Below are 21,994 nucleotides of genomic sequence, written 5' to 3'. Positions count from 1 at the left end.
GAAAAACTAATCAGGCTTCTTCTGATGGTTGCGCTGACAGGCAGGGCTGAGTATTTGAAGAGGGCTTGATATGGGATTGGTTGCAGCTGGTGGAGCCCTGCTCCAGCTCAAGCACACCTGTCTCCACTCCTGCAATTAAACACACACACACACACACACAGGGTGAGAAAGTGACTCTCACGGAGTGACAACATGTCAGGAAGTAGAATGGCTTAAGAGGCTCCTGTGACAGTCTCCCAGATACCTAAAATACTTCCTACCTCAGTGTACTCCACAACAAGTCATGGGATCAACACAGAGGATTATTCATGTACTAAAGAAAAGCTTCATGAAGCTTCTCTAAGATCTTTAAACTAGAAAAGCTGTGATGAGCTGTGCTTGTGAGGTCCTTTCTGCTTCTGAGAGCAGCCTGCGGTCCTGCCACGCTCAGAGGCAAGAGCTCTTTGTCTTACCAACATCCAACCTACCACAGTCAGCCTCAGTCATGTTGAGCCTGTTGACCTCGACCTACCACACAGTGTGACTGTGTGTCTGCCATTTATCAAGAATTTTCACTTCTAGCTCCAGCAAATAAATTGCTTCTGTCAGGACTTCTGTCAACCAGGATGTGGGGTTGCAAAGCAAGCGTGCAAAAGACAGGATGTGTGCTTGGTAAAACGTCACATGCATGTCCACCACATGAGGTGGTCATGGGATCAGAGAGGCAATTTTACTGACTGAATATTTAAAGATTTGTTAGCAGCGTCACAAATCACAAGAAAAAAAGGGGTTAAATCTCACTAAATCCACCTTCCAGAACACCAACAATCAGTATAAAGAGCACACCAAGCTGCTATTCCTGTGTGACTAAAGGGTCGACATGGGGGCTTTCTCTCGGCCACCGCAAGTTCCTTCCAGGCCCTTGATGTTTGGTTTGTTTTCTCTTTTGTCAGAGCATGGTGTGTCAGCTGGTTAGTGGCCTGGGGCTGTCAGGAAGGAAAGGACTGTCCTGTGGTCACTCAGACTTCCAGTAAACTACGTCTGTGAGTGTGAGCGGCACACAGACACAGCAGTGTTCATCTATACGTTTTGACATGACACTCACAACTGTAAACTTACTACTTGCCCTCAAATATTTAAGGTATTTTTCCAATGTTGAATTTAGCTTAAAAATATGCGACTTTCTTTACTTCATGCTATATGAGCGGCAGCAAATGTAAACAGTAGAAACAGAAATCGTCCTGATGTTGTCGTCATTTCCTCGGCCTGTCACATCCAATTGGCCTCTCTCCCACTGCGCTACAGCAAAATCATTCTATCTCCAGGGAAAAGCAGATTTGTTTGTTTGATGTTACCGAATGCAATTTTGTGATCATTTGGCCCTTCACACAAGAGGCAATGTCAGCACAAAGCTTTTTTTTTTAACTGTGTCAGCAGGCATAAAAATAGATTTATCTTTAATAGTCAGCATCTGTGTGCACCAGCTTGAAGAGAATTATGGGTATAAAAATGTGGGGGTTGATGGTAAACAGGCAGACAAGAGAATAAAACAAAAGGTCTATGTTTTTAAAAAGGCCACCGATGAACCAATCGACCGTCACGTAAGAGCGCCTTTCACCCACACAGCTTTAGGTAATATTTAGGGACGCATGGGTACACAGCCAAACTCCAAACACACCTCTCTCTGAAACAAAAGTTGGGAAGAAACCAGGGATCCAAACATGTGGCGATGCCTTCCTCACTCTGGCCAATAGAGACGTGAGACTATAAATATTAGCCAGTGCCTGCTGGTCCCTCACAAGGACTTTACTGGCTCTAACAGGACGGTTACATAAAATACCACCAAATTTGTAATTGTCAGACTTAGAAAGACCTTTTCACAATGTTCCGTCCAGGAAACATTCACGGCTGCTCTCTGTTGTTGGTGTTCGTTTTCTGCGTGTCCTTCAACCTTCTGTTGTCCTGCAGATACTCACAAGCATCAGTTTACCATAAAAAAGGTAAGATCTTCTCTGTATATGTATTATCATTCAAAATAATGTATTTGTGTGAGCCCCATTCCACATTGATCAACGGCGTGTGCTGTGAATTGAACCTTCCATCCTCCATACCCTGACCTTGCATTTTAGCCCCGCGGGGCTCTTCACAGCAGATCAGTGTGTTCCTATTGATCCTCATCTCAAGGTGACAGACAAACCCCACGAGGATAAAGCGGCCCGCGGCCTGCAGGAAAGCGGGAGGAGTTTGCTGTGGATGCTGGATTTAGCCATTAATGTGCCTGACCCCTGGCAGCAGGGCTTTATGTGTTGTGCCGAGAGGACAGACATTTATAGCCTTGGCAAAGTTCGGATGTCCTGAAAAAGTACATTTTCAGCCAGCTGGGTCAAATCTGTAGGTTAAACTGGAGAGGGAAAGCTTGGAAATGTGAACCCAGATGAGTATCACTGTGGTGCTTGTTTCATCCACAGGCATCTGCTCGTACAAAGACAAGTACTACAAACCAGGAGAGTCTTTCCGGAGAGGTTGTGACAAGTGCTACTGTCATGAGTTTGGTTTCTACTGCTTTGCGTAAGTACACTTTCTATGTCAGGTTATTTTTTTGTTTATCAAAAGTTTGACTCATGAAAACTCTTTGTTCGTCCTCCAGGCCGATGAAGCCCACCTCGTGGCCCAAGAAATGCCGTCGGGTCAGAACAGAATGCGGATACATGGTCATTTACAAAGAAAACCCACAGATGGAATGCAGAGCCTACAGCTGGATCGGATGATAACTGGGACATCCCACTCGAACCTTTTACACTACAGTTGTCACACAGACAACTTAACTTTGATGGCAGGTTTTACTGAGGACAAGTCAAATGAGCGTTTGATGCTTGTGAAACTGGAAGTGACCTGTCATCTTCATTTAGTGGTGAAGTGGCCATCATTTGTAGATTTCTTGCTGCTTGTTGCTTGTTGTAGGTGGAGGCTGGTTTAGCTTTGAGTTCAATGTTTGGCACAGATCAATCATTTAGGGACAGCATGAACATATATAAAGATGATCTGACATTTTCACCCTGAATGCTTTGCTGTAGATTAAACAACACAACAGTCTGCAAAAAGTTAAACAGATAGCCAATGTGGCTCCCAGAGGATGCTAAAGTTAGCATTTGATAACTGCATTTAATCCCTGGCACTGGATTAAAATAGGTAGTGAAATATGTGCTTGTTGAGGATTCTGTATGTAATTTGTATATATATTTTTAAAGCCCATTAAAGTTGTTTTATTTTGTATGCAGGTAACAATTCCCATTCACTGATTCTTTGTTTTTCTTAAATGTGATATTGTGTATCATTTTTGCAGTGTAAAGGGATAATATATGTAAATGTTCTTCTTGAGAAATGTATGCTGCAGCATTGTATTTTTTTCTGTGGGTAAAGTGGAATATTATGATCACATATTAATATTGTCTACAATCAGGAGAAGAGGTATCAGTACCATCCACCAACCATAACCATGGGTTATCAATAAAATGCAAATCTCTACATTTAGATTGATGTGCAGTGTATAAACTACACTCACACTCATATTACATTTAATCCTATTTTATTTTTAAAAAGCTATCACTGTAAAAAAAGCATCTTTATAGTACATCAAATTAATAAATCATTTCATTCAGTTTTACTAAATATGCGAAGGTCTGACAAACAAATACTAAAAATAATCATGTACTGTTGAAAAAGTGCTTAACAGGGCTCCTACAGAGGTCATCAAATCGTGTATGTGATGCTCAGAACCACTCCACATTTCCCAGGAATTACAGGAGTAAAAATTCAAACAGCCCTGAAAGAGGCATGTTCTAGCTGCTGAAAGCATCTGGCTGTGAGGACTGCAGATGGTGGTGACACCACCATCTGTAGGAGGCTAACAGGAGGTCAACCAAGGGTGGAGGAGGCACTGTGCAGCAGTGGCCCTCCTCTCTGGGTGATAATCCAACATGCGGAGAAGGAAGTCTGAGAATCTAGAGGCCTCCTCTAACAGGAAGTGATATTTTTCTACCAAAACATCATAAAGACTCCAAAACCTCAGTGGACCAACATGTCGCAGGTCGCCTGCAGAGGAAACAGATTTTCTTTTTACAGTATAAGGAAGCAAGAAGTAAAATCCTCTGACAAGTCAGGTGAAAGGGGAAGCTGCAGACGTACCTCTGCGGTTGAAGTACTCTGCTGAGTATTTACCCGACAGGGCAACATCTGGTGGGATTTTACCAAGCAGCTGCATGATCTGGGCTATATGGTCTGAGATGGATGGAGACAACATGCATGAGAACCACAATACAATATGCATTATCATCAACAATTACAATGCAGCCACAGTGTAATCTCATTTAATCCTGTGTCACTGCTCTTCACGGCCCGTCACACTGAACCAAATGTACCTTCCTCCTGGGAAATGAGCTCGCCGGCTTTGGGTTCAAACAGGGAGTCTCCAGTGACCAACTCAAAGGCCTGAGGGGGAGCAGGAGAATGTTGAAGGGTGAAGAGAAGACCAATTCTCCACTGTGAGTATATTAGTATCAAAAACATCCATCTTCCTTTGTTTGACACGGTGAGTGACTACACCAGCACTGTGGAATCATGCATGACATGTACTCATCTCAGTCAAAGAATATGTTAAAAACAGGACTTTATACGCTTCAGCTCAAGAACTAAGAGCTATGCTAACCTAGCTTTGACCAAAGAGAACAACTGAGTGAAATGGAGGATTATTATATAGCTGTTTATTTTATATAATAAATGGCCACCAAGCCCTGTGATGGACTGGTGAGCTGCCCATGGTGTACCCCGCCTCTCGCCAGTAGATAGCTGGGATAGGTTCCAGGTAGCCCCAGAAGATGGATGGATGCAAATGTCCACCATTACAGTTGCTCAGCACCCACTGTCTTATGTATTATGGGTCATACCAAACCACATACACCATTAAATGAAATGTATGACCAAGGAACTCAGCACTACAGAGAAAACTGATTCAGAAAGTTGTCCTGGGTCTAAATATCACATTTGGTTTGCTCTGTTTCTCACCAGGCAGGCCACACTCCAGATGTCAGCAGGCGGGCCGTATTCAGATCCCAGCAAGACCTCTAGTGAGCGATACTGACGGGTCTGGATCTCCTCACAGAAGTGTTTGTACTGGTCCAAGACAGAGAGAGATATGAGAATAGAACAAATTCAGCTAATGTAATAAAGATTTAGCAAAGCAGCATGTAAAATATAAAGAACAAAAAGTACTGACCACCCAGCAGGAGCTGCCCAAGTCAGCAATCTTCACTGCAATGTTCTTTAAACTGTATGGGTTTACCTGCTGCCTTTCTGAAAGAAGCAAATATCAGACCCACTTTTCTGTCATGGTTTAGATATATTCACATAGAGTTTTGGACGTGTTCACTTGCTGATCATGTGAATGATGTGAATGAATGTCATGTAGTGATTATCAGCATTTTTATGCATCATGTGCACAGGAAAGAGATTCTCAAATCCACCTGCTTTGCATGCACATTTGATGTACTCTGAAACATTCTCCAGCAACCATGTCCCATTAAAGCAAACCATACCTGTGGTCAGGTCTCCCTTTCCTGTCAGTACAGGGGACAAGCTGCTGCCCCCAGCTGGTGCTTTGTGGGACTGCTCGTCCAGACACAGCAGGATGTTTTCTGGCTTGATATCCGTGTGGATGATTTTACACTGAGTGTGAAGAAAGTCCAGACCCTGAAGAACCTACAGAAGAACACACAGACACTAGTGACTTAAAAAAAAAAAAATTACAATATGTCAACTTTTTCTTTCGATATTGTTTTTCCTAATTTACTTTTGTGTGATATGATTCCTAGCTCCAAATTCCAAGGTGTGTGGTATGCTGTAGAACTATGAAGAACCATCAATGAGGAAGACCTGCAAGATACTAGCTTAGCGGGGTCCCTATAACATTGTAAAAATGAGTCAGTCCTCTTGGCTTTACCTGGGTAAGAATTTGTTGGATACAAGGCTTCAACAGTCCTGGGTTCCCAAAGCACAGCTGCCAGCTCCTCAGGTCTGGCCCCAGCAGCTCCAGGACCAGACACATGTCTAACACCAGGCATTAAGGTCACTTTGATAAAAACTTTGATATCAATAGTTTGATTTGATGCACTAAATCCATCAAGTGAACACCACCCTGCATGAACAAAAATATCTGGTGCCCGATTTAGAGTGCATACACATGAAATGAGAGTCTCTAAAAAAGATACGGACCCCGTTGACCCCAGCCAGCTTGAACTCATCTAGCAGCTGAACAATCTTTTGGCAGTAGGGGTGACGACCCACCGGTCCAGCAGCCTGACATGAGAGAGGGCAGGGGGGAGTGAGAAGAGGAAAGAGGTGAACAACAAAAAGCAAATTACATTTGTCAGAAAGAGTAAATTAGGTCACTAACACATCTCAGAAGAGCCAGCTCATCCTGTCCTGCCTGGGTGAAGCCAGGCCCGCTCTTCAGAACCTTCACAGCCACATGCAGACCCGACCTGCCAACAAGATCCAGATCAGAATTGGTGGCGTATTCAGTACAAGACATTACTGCAACATTTGTGTGATAGAAGTCTGGAGCGTAAGAGAATGGCTGGATTTATTTGCTATGTTTTTAATTGCAGTTTGGATCTACACCCACTTGAATTGTCCCAATCATCTTATTCAGATTGATTACCCTGATCCCTGATCACTTTTGCACCCACTCTTAGTCAACCTACCTGAGGTCCTTACAGAGCCAGACTGTGGAGAAATAGCCCCAGCCGAGCTTGGAATCCACCTGATATCTTCTGTTGAAGATGTCCCCAATCTTTACAGGGTGGTACCCACCTGAGGAGAATGAAAACAAGTTCAAACCCATGAAGAAACTGTATAGAATCTTTATCTTTTCATCATACAGTATTTTCTAGTGACGTCAGGAAGGGAGGACTAAAAACCATTTCTGCTATTACAACTTCCTCCAAACTAACATGTCTGTTTGTGAGTAAAAACAGTCGGGCCTGCCGACAGGACGCTGATGAATGATGACACCTCTGCCTGTATCATTTCTCCTTCAGGGATCTTGAAATTGAATGTGTTTTTCTATTAAAAGTGAACATGATACAGGCTGGTCTGTGATTTATTACTGTGTCAGGCATCTGTGCAGTCAGACCTGCACAGCTGGCAGGTAAAGAGGGAAAAGCAAGGTTAGACTGAAACCTGGTGAAAATGGTTTGCGTGAGAAGGTTTGTTGATTTAATTTAGGAAGCACTGCTTTGTCAAATGTATGTTTGAACCATCTGAGTTTAAGTTGTTGTGTTTGAATATTTGTGGCCTGAAACAGTTAAAAATATTGATCTCATGATGCTTCATCTTGGAAAAGACTCATTTAGCGGCCTAGGGTAAACCGTGTCAGCAGTAACTGCGTACATCTGCACATGATGGCGTGAGTTAAGAGACTCTCTGATACCATAGCAGTACTCTCTGGGGTCTTCAGAGTCCTGGCTGTCCTTGGGATCCAGCTGCTCGTGGCATCCGAGAGCTTTAAAACCTTTTGATGAGCCAACCTCACTCCTGTAAACACACACACACACACACACGTCAAATTAAAATCAGATTCCTGTGTTACAGCATGTGTATCCTCTGCATGCTCTACACATGTGTGTGTGTGTGTGTGTGAATGTGTCAGTGTTGGGTTGCTGGGGGCAGACAGGACAGTTGAACTACTTTTAGAGTTTCCCAAAGACTCGGCCTGACATGGAAAGCTGTCCCTGTGCCCGTCTGAGAGCGGCGGGTCGGAAATGAACCTATTTCTGACTCAGCTGTAAATCATTTTGCAGCGCGTTCACGCAACCTGAGAACCCTGCATCCCAGCTGCTTTGCATATCTACTGTAGAGTGTGGGTCACGTCATGCCTGAAAATAATGATCACAAGTCTGTTTTCACCAGCAAAATCCTGGACATGCACCATTTATCCAGTTAATTATTAAAGATTTTAAACATATAACCAATTTTCTGTAGTCAACATTTACATGACTATCCTGACTTAGCAACACTGCCTCCTCACAAGTATCGCTGCAGCTTACTTGTTGGCCACAGGTGTCATTATAAACTATTAAAAAGGTTACCTGATTCATCCAGAAGCTAAACAATCATTAACAGCTTACCTCTGTGATGCCTAAAATAACACTTTTTGTGCAATGCTTTGCTAAAAAGAAATCCTTAGGCTAAAACTGCTGTGTAAAAGCATTAAACAAAATGCAAGGTAGGTACAATGCATTCATGCAAAACAGACAATTTGCATCCAGTTTTTCTGGACTTCAGAAATAAAAGTCTGCACTCACAAATGATGCTGTGGAGCTGCTGTAGATGCTGAGCTGGGACTTCTCTGCATACTGTGGTTCAGCAGGTATCCTGATTGAAAAAGCAGCAGATATCTGCAGCCTGCAGAGATCAAATCTTTGGCGTAGACAGAAGCAAAAGTAAGTCAAGCTGCAACACTTTTAATGTTGGTGCGCTGGAAAACAGCAGCTCAGAGGTGGATGAGGTGGTGGTGGTGGTGGGGTCGCGTGGGAATGGTGGCAGCAGCAATCAGCAGGGTCTAAACATGGAAACCCCCCAGCAGCCTCCTAACTCAGCGCCTGTCGGGACTCTACCTGCTTTCCTGTGCGCCCTCTATCCTTAAGTCACTCCTGATCAGTCTGTCTCTCTCTGCATGTTGTTGGCTGTGGGAAATTCACAACAGAGAAAGAGCAGGAGCCCCAAAAGGTGATGTGAGAGTGTCGCGTGAGGTTGAACAGATCGAGAGAGCAGAGGGAGTGACAGCTGCTGATTTTTTTTTTCCTGTAGTCCCACAGGGAGTTTGACCTTTGGGCCATGGGGATCAGAGATTGCTAAACTTGGCATGAGAATGAGATCCACAACCTCTAACACATCACTAAATATTACAATAAAGTCACGAGAACAACAGTCAGCTGCTGATCCCTTTCATATTTAGAGACACACTTTATATTATACACACACTGTGTCTATGACAGAGCAGGAATCTCAGGGTTTATGGAAAACTACAGATAAAAAAACAGAGCACCGTAGGTGTTGAAAGAGAAGAAAGATAGGACATATCATAGTGCCTCTTGACCTCACGTGAATAACTGTAGATGACATGTTACAGTATCACAGCTCCGACTACAGCATACCATGGGTGTGTTCAATGCGAAAACACAGTTATATTTATATTTTAAAAATGTTTGTTAGACTCCAGATAATCCTTGACTTAGTGCTACAGCACAGGGAGGGTAGCAGTCGTACCCCCCAACTCCATCCTTTTGGAGGTTTGATGCTCAAACATGCCATGACACCACATTTAACCTGGCCAATTCTCCAAGTGGTTTGCAAAATAAAATATGCCTGTGTCCCATTAAAGGCAACAGAAAGCATTGCTCCCAAAATAACAATGACCTTTGAGATGAGACATTAGGAAGTTCATTCCACACATTCAGGGCTGGAACAACACAAATGTGACTCCTTGCTTCCCAGATAACCACTCAACAGAACACAAAGACGATAGAGAAGAATTGGCGGTTCAAGCAGAAAGACGTAAGGAAAGAGATGATATATGATTTAGTCATGTGATGTGGGCTTGTAGAGCGTGCAGGTGTTCACTCCTCCTCAGTCCATCCCCCTGTGTCCTGCTATTACTGCGCAATGTTGGTCAAATCTTAAGCTGAAAAGCTTGTGCTGGCTGTTACTATTTTCCACAGAGCTGTAATAAGACTATTCCCATAGGAGCAGGGAGTGTGTGTGTGTGTATGTGTGGAGACATTTAACAGCACCTGCATGGATTTAGATCACTAGGTTAGTGGGGGATAAGTATCAGGTGTGTCCCAACATATTTTTGCACCAACTTCCTATAAAGCAGTAGCAGACCTCCTCCTCCTACCTATACGACCTACATATGAAGCCGACATGCATGTATACACATTCCTTTTACATTAACATGCAAACATATGCACACACACTCATCTGATGCCCAGAGACATGTGAAACGTGACCTGCATTCATTTGCTATGACACTGCTGCTAATTTTAGCTCCACACACTGAGTCCGCTTGTGTTCACTTTAGCGCATGAACACACTCACACACACAACAAGCACCTTCATGGGTGACTAGATTCACCAATTTGAGATTTTATCACTTTCCACACACAATCTTTTGTCACTTGATACACAACACATGACACTGCTGGTCTTCACTTGTCACTCGTGTTTTGACATAACCTCAGCTTAAGGCCTGTGCATAGAGCTGCAGCTGTGTGTGTTTGACATTATACTCCTCAAGATTTACAGACCACAGAGAGAGAAAGGATGCCTAAATATGGAGATCCCAGAAAGTAGTTAATGTGCCAGCTGACACTAAGCTAATACACAACTCGGTATCAACAATCAAGAATTACCTTTCTTCATTGTGCAGGAGGGGAGCATCTCTCATGGAGCACATTTGACCTGTGGTAACAGAATATTAGTTTGGATCCTGAGTTCTTGCGACAATGAGTGAAATGTGTGATTTGAACTCACCTGCAAACTACTACACTTTATTCCCCAGGATGAAAAAGCTCTGAATTCAAAAAGACATTTATGAACATCTGGACCACTTTATTGCATCACATTAAGCTGTTGTTAGGTTCATCCTATCAGTTAGTTAAAAAAAAAACACTAAAGTCAGGATTATCATGAACAGTATGTATCTACAGTACAAACATCAGAACTGAGCTTTGCATACACCGGTAAGCCACAAGCAGCAGTAATGTGCATGGCAAAGAATAATAATGTTTTTTTCTTAACATATAAAGTAATCACTTGCGGCATTGCAAATTATATTTACCTATTTCATCTAAAACTGGTGCAAAACAGAGAGTTAAAAGACAGCTGATTGTGATTCTGATATTAACTTGACACAACAGAGGGTCACTTTTCCTTAACAAAAACACATGTGACTTGGAGGAGGGCGTGACCATACTGAAAGGAATCACCAAACAACATATGCTACAAAATAAATAAACAATAAATTAAATTGGAAAACAACTAATAAACACCTTTACATGTGGCAATGCAGAGCAACAGGCACCTTTGTTTTAAAAATCTGATTTAAGCCTTTTTAAAAAAAAGGGACATTTTAAAAAGATAAAAAGCAAAAACTCTGGCATCCATGTGGACATTAAAACCATAAAACACCAATTAAAGGCCAAAGTCAGGGGACAGCTGTTACATCAGTGAGAAATGTTTGCTTGAAAGACCATCCTGTGGAGGCTGCAGTTCTCACCGAGCTTTAGTAAAGGTTACAGAGACGAACTTTATATGTAGAGTTGAAAATGTTACCAAAGAACCACTCTGACTGAAATAATAAGAACAAATTGGGCAAAGAAACTGAGATAAAATGCACATATATGAAAAATTATTGCATGTAGTGATTTATCTATCCTGCAAACAACACTGATTTGTAAGCTTTTAATCATTTTTACACAAAAACATATACAATTAAAAAAGAAATCACACAAATACAAACCTGATGACTGATTTTCAGGAATAAAGAAGTTCTGGTGTGTTGACAAAAGGCTGTGATATGAGTATTTAGTTATAGAAAAGGGAAAATTATTCCTAGCAATAGTTTTCCTGACCTAACGTGGACAGCTCTGGACCACTGCACTGCTGCAGTCAAAGAAGTCAGAGCACACTCTGCTGGACAAACTATACAAATATACAGTGGTTAAGCTCTATAAAAACATCTGGTGTAATGTAACAGAAGATGAAGAAAATGATGATATTTTCAATTATGATTGAGTTATTTTTTTATATATGTGCATTTTTTCTGCCTTTTTTTTAGTAAGGACGGATCAGTTATTTATTTTTTAGGTTCTGTAGGTTCCTCTGCCAAATTGTCACTGGTTACCTGTATAAAAATGCTTCAAAACTCATATCAACATCTAAAAAAAACAAAATTTACAACAGCAGTAGGTCACAGTGAAAAAAAAGGAGATGGAGAGTTTTTACAAAACACTGATCTTCAGTTTCAACTACGAGGCAGCAGCTATATGACCTCCGATGAAAACATTAAAAAAAACAACGGGGGGACAGAATCCAGGGAAACTGAAGGTAATGACAAACTGTCCCAAACTGTACCAGCAAAAACAGAGTAAGACTTGGATGAATGATTTAAGGTAGCTAAAAGCAGAATGGAAAAAAATCCATTAGATTCAGTGTCATTATCTGTTTGTCCCTTCTGTAAGACTTCAACATAAAACACTGGAAAACTCCTCAGCTGTTTAGTCCTCCTCACTTCTTTTCCCTTTCACCTACTTCTACACTGCTTCATCCTCCGGCATAACAAATGCTGATTCAAACTTGAGGCGGGAATGTTTTCATCGAGAAAATGTCCATCAGGGAAGAGAAAACCTTTTCATTTTTAGGAATTCTTAGAGGGGTATCAAAGAGGAAGTTCCTTGTATTCATGTGCTTCATTTCACATTTGTGTTTTTTCCCCGCTCAGTGGGAGTCAATGTCCTAATGTAGCTTCTCAACACAGCGGCGCAGTAAGCCCGACCAGTCAATGATCTCTCCGCTCACTTCAAAATCAGTCCATCAGAATAACAAATGTCATGTCAATGTGCCACAAGATTTCTTTGTCATCCTTTGAAAAAAATGATTTTCACTGATGGAGATTTTGAAGTTTTTTTTCCCTCCACCAGTGTCCTCTCTTCATGGTTAGAGGAAAAATCTCTCCCAGCCTCGGGGTCATAGGTCTGTCACCTTGTTTTCTACAGCAGCAGCGATCTGCTGCAGCCTGTAACCAAGCTGCATCTTCTGAGCTGTGGAGTCCTCTTCGAGGGCCGTGATAATCTGACACAACATGGAAAGAGTTGCAGGGAAAGAGTCACATTGAAACAAATAGAGTTAATCTCTGAGGATCATCGGTCAGATTTCTGTGTGATACTCACTTGATCATAGTATTTGTTGATGTACTTGTACAGCTCATGTAAAGCTACCAGGCAGTTGACCTCAGCGGCGTAGTTCTGTTTGGAAGTAAAAATTGAAGCATCATTATTATTTTATTCCTAGGTTTTGAAATAATTTATGTTCAACCCCTTTACTTGGAAAACTTTATTTATTGCTTAACCTACACGGGAGAGTTCTGCTAGAGCAGAGTTCATCTCCTGGTCACTTGCAGAGATGGTCTGTCGGATGTCTGCATAGTACCTGCAGGAAAAGAGCAGAGTTTTGTGGGAAAAAGAAAAGGAACATAGACCATAGAGCCACTGTGATTATCTAATTATTTAAAGTAAGTAAATTATTATTTAAAATGCAGAAAAGACTGCTTAAGCTCATATAACAAGCCTATTTGCTGTAGTAACTATTGTCCAGTGAAGCTTTAATATATCACCGCTGTGATCTGTGGGGTTTAATGTGCAGCAGACAGGAGTAAGTGTAGCAGTCTGCTCTCAGACCATCCAGGCATGGAAGCCTTGCAGGCTTAGTCTACCCCTCTGTCTGGCACTGACAGATTGTCCTGGGCCTCGCTCGCTCCTTCCCTGCCTCCCTCCTCTCTCTTCCACTGTGTTTTTTATGCCTCAGGTCAACCGCGCGGCCAGCTGCCATATTCTTACCTCTCCACCATCTGTTTGTAGCGTGGGATGTCTCTGGCGTACAGCAACTTGTTGATGGGAGAGTCCTGTGGAACAAAGACAAACTGAGAAAGGTGTCCACAATATCATACTATATATATATATATATATATATATATATAAAACTTTGTTGATTTGCAGTGGATATATTAAAAGCGTATTGTTATCATAGTAGCTAGCTTACCAAGGAATGTACAGGACTGTAAATGTGAATCTAAATGTCTAGAATCTGTCAAGCAAACATTTTTATAGCACTATATAACACTAATTTACTGCAATTTCAGATGATGGTTATTTAAATTTTGTTGAATGTGTGTGATATGATCTTTGGAGCATGTTGGTGTTATTAGCTAACCCGTCCCAGTTTGTGGTCAGCGATGGTGCAGGAATCCATAAAGGTCTGTGCAATGACGGACAGAACAGCGTCCACATGGTCTGAGGTCTGTACGTCAAAGATGAACTGTGGGTTCTTCAGGATATTGATCCAGAACCGCAGTGGCAAACTGTTTGGTGAAAAGAGAACATTGTTAGAAGTAAGCAGTGATTAACGCAGCATATCTGTCACATAACATCAATACTAATACTAAAACTGTATTGTTTGTGACCTTCCTGTATTCTGTTGTCCATATGTGTTGTGTCTGTAGGCCTTACTGACGTAAGACATTCTTAACCTTCTAGATGAAATTCCCTCTGAAGCATATTTTCACACATGGCGGCCCACCAGAATTGGCCTGTGACCCACTTTTGGCTTGCAGCCCTTTTTACAAGCTGCTCCTGCCTTCTTACCTGTTGGTCTTCCAGATGTGGATGGTTTCAGGGTCCAAGATGTTGTGCTGCTGAGCCTGCTCATCCAACAAGTCGAAAAAGTATTTGACAGCCAGCGGTACAGGACGGCTGGTGCTGAGAATCGCAGTGAATAAATCATCCACAAACTTCTGCAGAGTGCCCTGAGACACAGACACATACAGCATGAAACCAACCTTTAAACCATTAAAGGGATATTCCTCTAATTTTACACATACAATTTGAGATTATAATCTTGATCTTGTTAAGAGAAATATCAACTTTAAAACAGAAAGCCTGTTGCTTGGGATAGTTCTGCGAAGAAGACGTGTGTGGCAGATCCCAGTGCATCAGTTTTACCTTCATGGAGAGCAGGCGTGTGAGGTAGATCTCAGGGATGGCCTTGGCTCTCTCCCCGCCTCTTTCCCTCACACTGCCTCTCCTGTGTTTGGGGAGCTCAGGCTCCTCGCTGGCTTTTACCAGATGCCAAAGCCTCACGCCTCCTTCCTCCCCATCATCCAGCATAGGGGTCTCTGATAGGAGGGGTCAAACAATTAGATTAGAATGGGTGCAGGCTAAATAAAACAAATGTCAGTGTATAATACTAACATACAGCTGCGGTCCTTACAGACATCACAGTTCATGATGGTCGCACATTACTGCCAATACAGTATGTATAAACAGTCAAACAATGCCCTCTACTGGCCATTTAAACACTGTTCAGCTGCTCATCAAAGACTAGATGAAGCTATTGCTCTGCTATAGATTAATCATCCTTAGTAATGACAAAGAACCAATTTATTTGCAATTTTATTTGAATGTTTTGTGTCCCCTGTTGAATGAAGTTGAGTCTGAAAATGGTTTACAGAGACTTAGCTAACAGAAAAAAAGTATTTCAGGGAATGGATTTGGCTTTTTAATCTTTTTTGAAGAGCAGATCAAAAAATCTTTGTGTAGATGTTCTCTTTCATATCTGTTCATATCAGAATAATGTGAAACATCTTTAGTACACACTTACTTTCTCCAGGCATGTAATCATGACTGTCATGAAGGTGATGTTTGTTGTTTCTGGGGACCAGGGCGACTGTCGCTCCATCAGGAACCTGCATTAGACAATTTTATAACAAATTTCACACTATGGAAAAAAGCTGCCTTCAATACTTTTTATGCACCATTTCACAGACAATTCTAACAGTGCTGCACATACTAGGTTTGTGTGAGACTTGCACTGACCTTGTAGTGTTGCAGTGTATTAAGACGCTTCCATGAGCCTTGCACTACTGATGTCAGGTCCTCATCTGATAGGATTAGGTGACCTGCAACACCAGCACGCCACTCTGGAGGAAAATAATTTGTGTAATCTTCAATAACACTATAAAACACACATAACTGTGTAACATAATCCCGTCCACATCTAATTCGAAAAAGTTCAAAACTTTTTTAAATATATTGTATTTAGGTAAGCTTCCTCCTCTCCGACTAACAAATGACACAGGGGTGTAAGCTAATAATGATCCAAAAAAGTGACATGCTTTTTCCAAAAGCAAAGAACACAAGCAGGCAACAGAAACACCCAGGCTCTTAATATAATAATTATAATAAATAAAGTAAAAAGTGAGATTTTGTAAAAATCAACTCGACCCACCGAGATTTAACGAGTCAATATGTGGCCTCTGGGAGAAGGACGTTCCCTTCCAGGTCTGCTCCAGAAGTTTCTCCTTCACTTGAGTGATGGTGTCACAGTCCAGGACCTTGGCAGGTACGGTCTGTGCAGTGGTGCCTCCGCTGGCGGCTGCTGCCGGCATCACAACATTTAGAGTCTGGAGAGATGTGCAGGAAGGTCAGTTAGTGATAGTCAGTTGTTTCATCTGATTCTTACAATGATATATACTGTATACAAGAATGATTCTCCATTAAAACATGCAAACGATATGTCTGCAGCATCTCCTAATCAGTATACAGTATATTAAAGCCAGGCAACATGGGCCTTTCCTCAACATTAACACTAACAACATGCATGTGTCCTAACCAGTGTGCGGTACTCCACGTCCTCTCGGAGCAGCCGGTTGTCATTCAGTGTGTACTTGGCTTTTCCTGTCACAGCGTCCACAGGTCCCTTGTCCACCTGGTGCTTTATGGCTCTGAACAGCATGTAGAACGACTCCCCTGCTGACTCCTGACCGAGCACAAAGAATTCATTAATATAAGAGTCTTTCCATGTCCCTGTGGTCCTACTGTCCATTCAGCCTTAGTGATCAGATACATTTAATTTACAGAAACATGGATAACAGCTTGATGCGAAACATTTAGATGCGCGGTGCGTTGAATGCAGAGCAAGTGTCTCCCCCCCTTCTTGCAGTGAAAGTAATTAAATATACGCTGTGAGCAAGTGTTTGGTGTAAGCCAACTATACTGCACCTTAAGAAAAGTTTACCTGCCACTAATAGGCTTTAAAAGAATTACGTCAACACTATAAGGGACATTCACTAAGGCACAGCAACCTTGACCTGTAGCGCTAATTGTAACTTTTGTATTATTTATTCTTGGGCATTAATTCCATCACAAAGGCAACACTATAAAACAGTAAAATATAAAACAAGGATTCTGTATATGTATTAAAAAACAACTGACTACTCAGGAGTAAAATGCTGCACAACATACCCTCAAAAAGGTGAAGAGGCAAATGGACATCCAGTTTGTCAACAGCTTCTCAACAACAGATTCAGTTCTGGAAAGAAATAAAAAGCCATACATAAACACACTGTGGATAAAAATCCTTATTTGTCTAGGAAAAGCTGAAGAATCATCCTCACCTCCTCAGCATCAGTTTGGGGTTCTTGGCAACATATTGTTCAACCAGATCATTCAGCAATGTCTTCAGGATGTCTGTGAAGTACTCTAGTTTTCCATGAAGGGCCACAGTCAGCAGAGACGCCACATAGGCCCGATCCCTGGGTGAAAATGTCCGCTGCACCTCAAGGGTGTGAATAAACTGGAGAGACAAATGTGAAAAAAAGATTTAACAAATCAGAAGTGAAACATAGGAACATCAGTATTATGGTAAGGGGTTGTGTTTTAACTCTTCAGCCACATATATAACTTTACATTTATTCTTGTCTGACCTTAGTAAGAAATAGTTTGCTGTTGAGCAGATTGGACAGCTGGACCAGCCCTTGCTCCACAGTCTGCCTCCGACTCTCTGGAACGTCCAGATCTCGTCTCAGTGGCGACTCCTGGTGGCCTGGGAAGAAAATGCGCTCCGCATATGCTCGGTAATCCAGGAAGGGAATCCCTGAACCTACCAAATCGCTGGACATGTCCATCATCTCAGTCATCAGGTCTGAAAAGCAGAAAAGGCGTTTTACATAATTCTGTCAATTCATAGTGCGTCATATTGAGTCAGTAAGAAATCTTTCTGTACCTGTGAACTCCTTTTTGCAGCGGTCTCTCACACTGGTCTCCAGGTTCTCCAGCTGGATCTGAACCTTCTTATAGTCCCTCATGGCCTGTTTGCTCTTTCTCCTGACAAACAGCAGAGGTGCATACACAATGTTGATTTTTAGAAATAATAACAGGTATACCAGTCAAAGAGTTAAAGGGTGTTTACCTGTATATAAGCACAATGATGAGCACAATGAGAGCAACTATGGATGCTCCCACCCCGACTCCCACCTGAGCTTCCAGAGGGAATGTAGTGTGTGCCTGGCTGTCATACTGCACTCTGCCCAGAGAGAAGTTCAAATTTCCCATTCTCACCTGAGGAGGACAATTTCACAGAAGATAATTGGAAGGGAAAGTATGTGTATAAACATCATTTGATTTGTAGCTGAACAGTTTAAAATAAGCCGTCCTCATTTACTCACAGTGAACTCAGGCAGGCTGTCCATGCCATCCGGCTTTTTGCTGGCCATGACTGATGGCTGCTTCGCTGGTGGTTCACAGTACAAATGGTTGTGTGTCAGAGTTTTTACTGAACACAGGCCATCTCCGATCCAAGCCTCCACCTCATGCTTGTGGATGGCTAGATCCAGGTTCTCTCCCTACAAGATACAGCATGACACTTCTTAATAAAACTGTAAGTTTGTTATTGAAAAGTTGATTTAACCAAGAAACAAGTTTGAAACACCATCTGGTTACTGGTACCCACCTCCACTGAGATGATGCTGCCAGGTTTGTGGTGGTAGGGCTTGCTGGGGTCATTCCTGTTTAGCGGGTAGAGCTCAGGGTTTGGTTCATAGCTGAAGGCTTCATTACCTATTGCACTGAAGTCAAAATGGAGGCTGTCTAGCAGGAAGTGAACTTTGACTCTGGCCCTCCTAGCCTCAGGACCCACAGCTGGGGTCGGACACAAGATGAGGGTGGAGCTGTTCACTGTGCAGCGGGACTCATACTGGAAAGAACAGTAAAGTATTAAGAAAACACTCAGAAATACACTATAATTTTTTTGTACAGCCACATAAACTCACCTGTTTGACATGACAGAGTGTTCCCTCGGCGCAGTCCGCCTCTGGAACTATCCTTCTCCATCTCTTCACTGGACCATGGCGATTATGTCTTCTATTCAAGCTTCCTTCATTCTTCCTACTGAAGCTTCTTCTCCTCCTGGGAGGGAGGGTATCATGAGGACTCAAAGTGACCCTCATTTTTGGCTCTTGGACCACATCCAAGTTCTGACCGGAAACTCGGATGATTCTGCCTCCACTGCAGGGGAACGTAGTGAGGGTAAGAGAGGTTGTTATAGTTTGTTGCCAACTGTCTTTGCAGCTCGGGCAAAACTTTATTTTATTTTACAATAACAACACTCTGTACTGTGATTCATTTTGTAAGATAAATGATTGTTGATTACTTTGATGATTAGCTTGAGTAACACATTTTGATTTAAAAAAAATGTAAAAATCACACCAGCCAGAAAAAAAGAACTTTGACTTAAGCATGTATCACCTTTCACAGAGGAGCGTACTGCTTATCTCAGGAGTGTAGGACAATCTTGTCTTATTCTGAATTTGTTGTTTGGCAATTAATAATGATAAAATAATAAAGCCACAGGACTTAAAGCGTTAAAGTACCTATGTTGTGTAATAATAGTATTATTATTACATTACAAAAAATGATTATGCCATCCAAAGAGAATGGATTTTTAAGTTACTGCACTGCACCTGAGAAAGCTTTTGGATGGAGCCGCCTTTGTGATGTTGGGGTTGGGCATGTAGTGATACACCAGTCCCTGCAGATGGCGCTCGGCTCCTCCAAAGCGTACAGTGATGGCGTGTTCTCCTGTTCTGTTGCTGCCTCTGGTCAGACAGCTGATGTGATTGTCCTGGATGCTTAGCCTGAGCAGAGGGACACATTTTACATTTATCCCTCAATTACAGGCACATCCACCAAATTGTCAAAAACATAGATCATTTTACAGTAAAATGAAGACACTTACACCAAGCATGGCACTCCTCCAATTAGGACACTGACTTCACTTGCATGTCCAGTCCTCAGTCGCTGGCCCCTGATGGTGAGAGATGAGCCCCCTGCCTTCGGCCCTCGTTGGGGGAAGATGCTTTTGAGTATGGGATCCTGCAGGTAGAGAAGCAGCAGAAGCCGAGACAATAAAAAAAAAATAGTCCAATCAATAGTCCGATACTGGGGGGTTATTTATTGAAAAGATAAATGAAAAAACAGGGGATTCTGGGAAAGAAGGTTGCCTCACAGTATAATAATTAATCGACTTGTCACTGTGTTGGTTAATTAATTAATGTTGCTGTCAAACGTACAGCCCTTTTACTGGTATGTAAATAAGCTGACGAGTTGTTGTTGCATTGAAGTGGTTCACTTGCATTGAACAAGGACACTATAAAGTGAAGCCTAATTAAGAGAATCCATGTGGGAGATGTTGGTTTATTAATTGGACAGACATCTTATATGTGAGTGCAGTTATTTCATTATTTTATTTCTTGGACAAACAGCAGCGTTTGTGGCAATTGGTCTTGATGTTGGTCTCTGATAGATCGCAGTTGTTCTCTAAATGAGGCATTCTTTTTAAAAAAATACCAAGGGACCCGCCGCTCAGGTCTTGGTACGTCTGTTTTGGTCCACACCCAGGAGCGATTACTGTGCTCTCATATAAGCAACTGAACAAAACTCAGGGGGGAAACATGCCAGAATTCAAAGTAAGTGCTGCCTGTGAACTGAAAGTGAAAATGCCCAAGAGATGCTTTGGTTTTTACAAACGCCTGTTTAATTGTTTCTGCATAGCTGCACTGTGTTGCAATAATTTCTGCAGAAAAGATAAGCGTGTTTATGGTCACTTAAGGAGAAGGGTCATAACTTTCCACATTCCAGTATACATCCATGACAACTGCACGTCATTTGACCCTGGAGTAAATGCAAATTGTACCCTTCCCATTGAAGACAAATCGTATTGTTTATGGATGTTATTGTTTGCTTTGCTCAGTGGAAATTTCTGAGAAATTTACCTGGAAGTTGAAGATCTGAGCCGATAGCCCCAGTCCTCCTCCGCTCACTTTGACTGAGGCCTGCCCACTCTTCTCCCCTCCGCTACTCGTTGTCTCACACACTATCCTACAAGATGCAGTCACAACAATTAGAGAAAAGGACAAAAGAAAAGGAAAAGGTGCAGTGGATATTTTATGAGCACCATTTGTTACACCAGTGACTTGCCTTGAGGAGACCTCATATCTGCTCTGGATGACGCTGCATGGGACACCAGCCACAAATACGTAGTTCTGGATGTCTTCAGCTCTCTGGCCGAGGTTGGAACCTGAAATAGTCACTACTGTCCCTCCCTCAACGGGACCGGATACCGGGTCCAACTGAAAGACAAACATAACAGACAGTAACAACCTGATGCCTCAAACCTGTAACAGGTTTTATGATTTATGATGAGTATCAAGAGAATGACTGAAAATACAAAATTGCCTTAGTTGTACTTTCCTTTTCATTGTTACTTTATACTAAAATAACATTCAGAGGATAATATATTACTTTCTACAAGTGAGGACTAAAAAACAGAAGAAGACAAACACAAACATGAACAGGCACATATTTTCTTGGGTGACAACGAAATGTGTCACCTATCAAGCAACTTCATCATGTTTCAGCCTGAACTGTGCTTTGAATGCCAAGAAAACAAGTAAAACATGCAGGTGCTGCAGGTTCACAGCTTACTGTTACTTCAATTGAATCTTTGCCCTTAACTGCGCAAAATGACATAGGTATGTGCAGATTGTGACACTACAAAGACCTTCTTCACAAGCATCTGCTGAAAGCAAGAGGAATTTCTCTCTGTGCTTACCTCAAGTCTGAGTTCAACACGTGTATGTTAGAAAACAGTTGAGAACGTAGTTGTGAGCTACTATGAAACTCACTATGCAAACGTACTACGAAAATCTTGTTAAAATGATCGCTGAAACAGACGACGCAAAGGATGGAAAGGAAGTGGCATTCCTCTAAATCAGATGAATCCCAGAGGGCCTGGAGAAACACTTTACTGACGTATAAGAAGGCCCTATGTAAAGCTAGGACAGCTT

At 42.1% G+C, this 21,994-nt stretch overlaps 2 protein-coding genes across 2 annotated transcripts in view; both read right to left on the bottom strand.

Moving 5' to 3' along the window:
• Positions 1 to 3,766: 3,766 nt before the first annotated feature.
• Positions 3,767 to 8,417, bottom strand: LOC114438844 (SRSF protein kinase 3). Its single transcript, XM_028410447.1, has 13 exons — positions 8,340 to 8,417; positions 7,426 to 7,569; positions 6,954 to 6,958; positions 6,738 to 6,846; positions 6,403 to 6,515; positions 6,243 to 6,359; positions 5,975 to 6,081; positions 5,571 to 5,733; positions 5,252 to 5,328; positions 5,041 to 5,148; positions 4,398 to 4,467; positions 4,165 to 4,257; positions 3,767 to 4,071 (listed from the first exon to the last, which is right to left on the bottom strand). The coding sequence occupies exons 1-13, from the start codon at positions 8,387 to 8,389 to the stop codon at positions 3,884 to 3,886; spliced, it is 1,344 nt and encodes a 447-aa protein (XP_028266248.1). The 5' UTR covers positions 8,390 to 8,417; the 3' UTR covers positions 3,767 to 3,883.
• A 2,230-nt stretch (positions 8,418 to 10,647) lies between these two features.
• LOC114438013 (plexin-B1-like) overlaps positions 10,648 to 21,994 on the bottom strand; it is a 43,240-nt gene continuing 31,893 nt past the window's right edge. Inside the window, exons 17-39 of the mRNA XM_028409023.1 lie at positions 21,126 to 21,277; positions 20,921 to 21,026; positions 19,885 to 20,021; positions 19,610 to 19,783; positions 18,920 to 19,154; positions 18,601 to 18,843; positions 18,317 to 18,493; positions 18,061 to 18,209; positions 17,875 to 17,975; positions 17,576 to 17,793; positions 17,267 to 17,445; positions 17,115 to 17,181; positions 16,483 to 16,629; positions 16,099 to 16,273; positions 15,687 to 15,790; positions 15,472 to 15,556; positions 14,814 to 14,986; positions 14,457 to 14,617; positions 14,026 to 14,173; positions 13,653 to 13,717; positions 13,170 to 13,245; positions 12,987 to 13,061; positions 10,648 to 12,888 (exon numbers count right to left, since the gene is read on the bottom strand). Of these exons, the coding sequence (XP_028264824.1) occupies positions 12,784 to 12,888; positions 12,987 to 13,061; positions 13,170 to 13,245; positions 13,653 to 13,717; positions 14,026 to 14,173; positions 14,457 to 14,617; positions 14,814 to 14,986; positions 15,472 to 15,556; positions 15,687 to 15,790; positions 16,099 to 16,273; positions 16,483 to 16,629; positions 17,115 to 17,181; positions 17,267 to 17,445; positions 17,576 to 17,793; positions 17,875 to 17,975; positions 18,061 to 18,209; positions 18,317 to 18,493; positions 18,601 to 18,843; positions 18,920 to 19,154; positions 19,610 to 19,783; positions 19,885 to 20,021; positions 20,921 to 21,026; positions 21,126 to 21,277 (3,252 nt within the window). The 3' untranslated portion in view covers positions 10,648 to 12,783. The remainder of the gene's footprint in view (positions 12,889 to 12,986; positions 13,062 to 13,169; positions 13,246 to 13,652; positions 13,718 to 14,025; positions 14,174 to 14,456; positions 14,618 to 14,813; positions 14,987 to 15,471; positions 15,557 to 15,686; positions 15,791 to 16,098; positions 16,274 to 16,482; positions 16,630 to 17,114; positions 17,182 to 17,266; positions 17,446 to 17,575; positions 17,794 to 17,874; positions 17,976 to 18,060; positions 18,210 to 18,316; positions 18,494 to 18,600; positions 18,844 to 18,919; positions 19,155 to 19,609; positions 19,784 to 19,884; positions 20,022 to 20,920; positions 21,027 to 21,125; positions 21,278 to 21,994) is intronic.

The sequence above is a fragment of the Parambassis ranga genome, chromosome 7, assembly GCF_900634625.1.
Source record: "Parambassis ranga chromosome 7, fParRan2.1, whole genome shotgun sequence".
NCBI lineage: Eukaryota > Metazoa > Chordata > Actinopteri > Ambassidae > Parambassis > Parambassis ranga.
The sequence above is the reverse complement of the archived record's forward strand: the minus strand, read 5'-3'. Positions and strand labels throughout refer to the sequence as shown.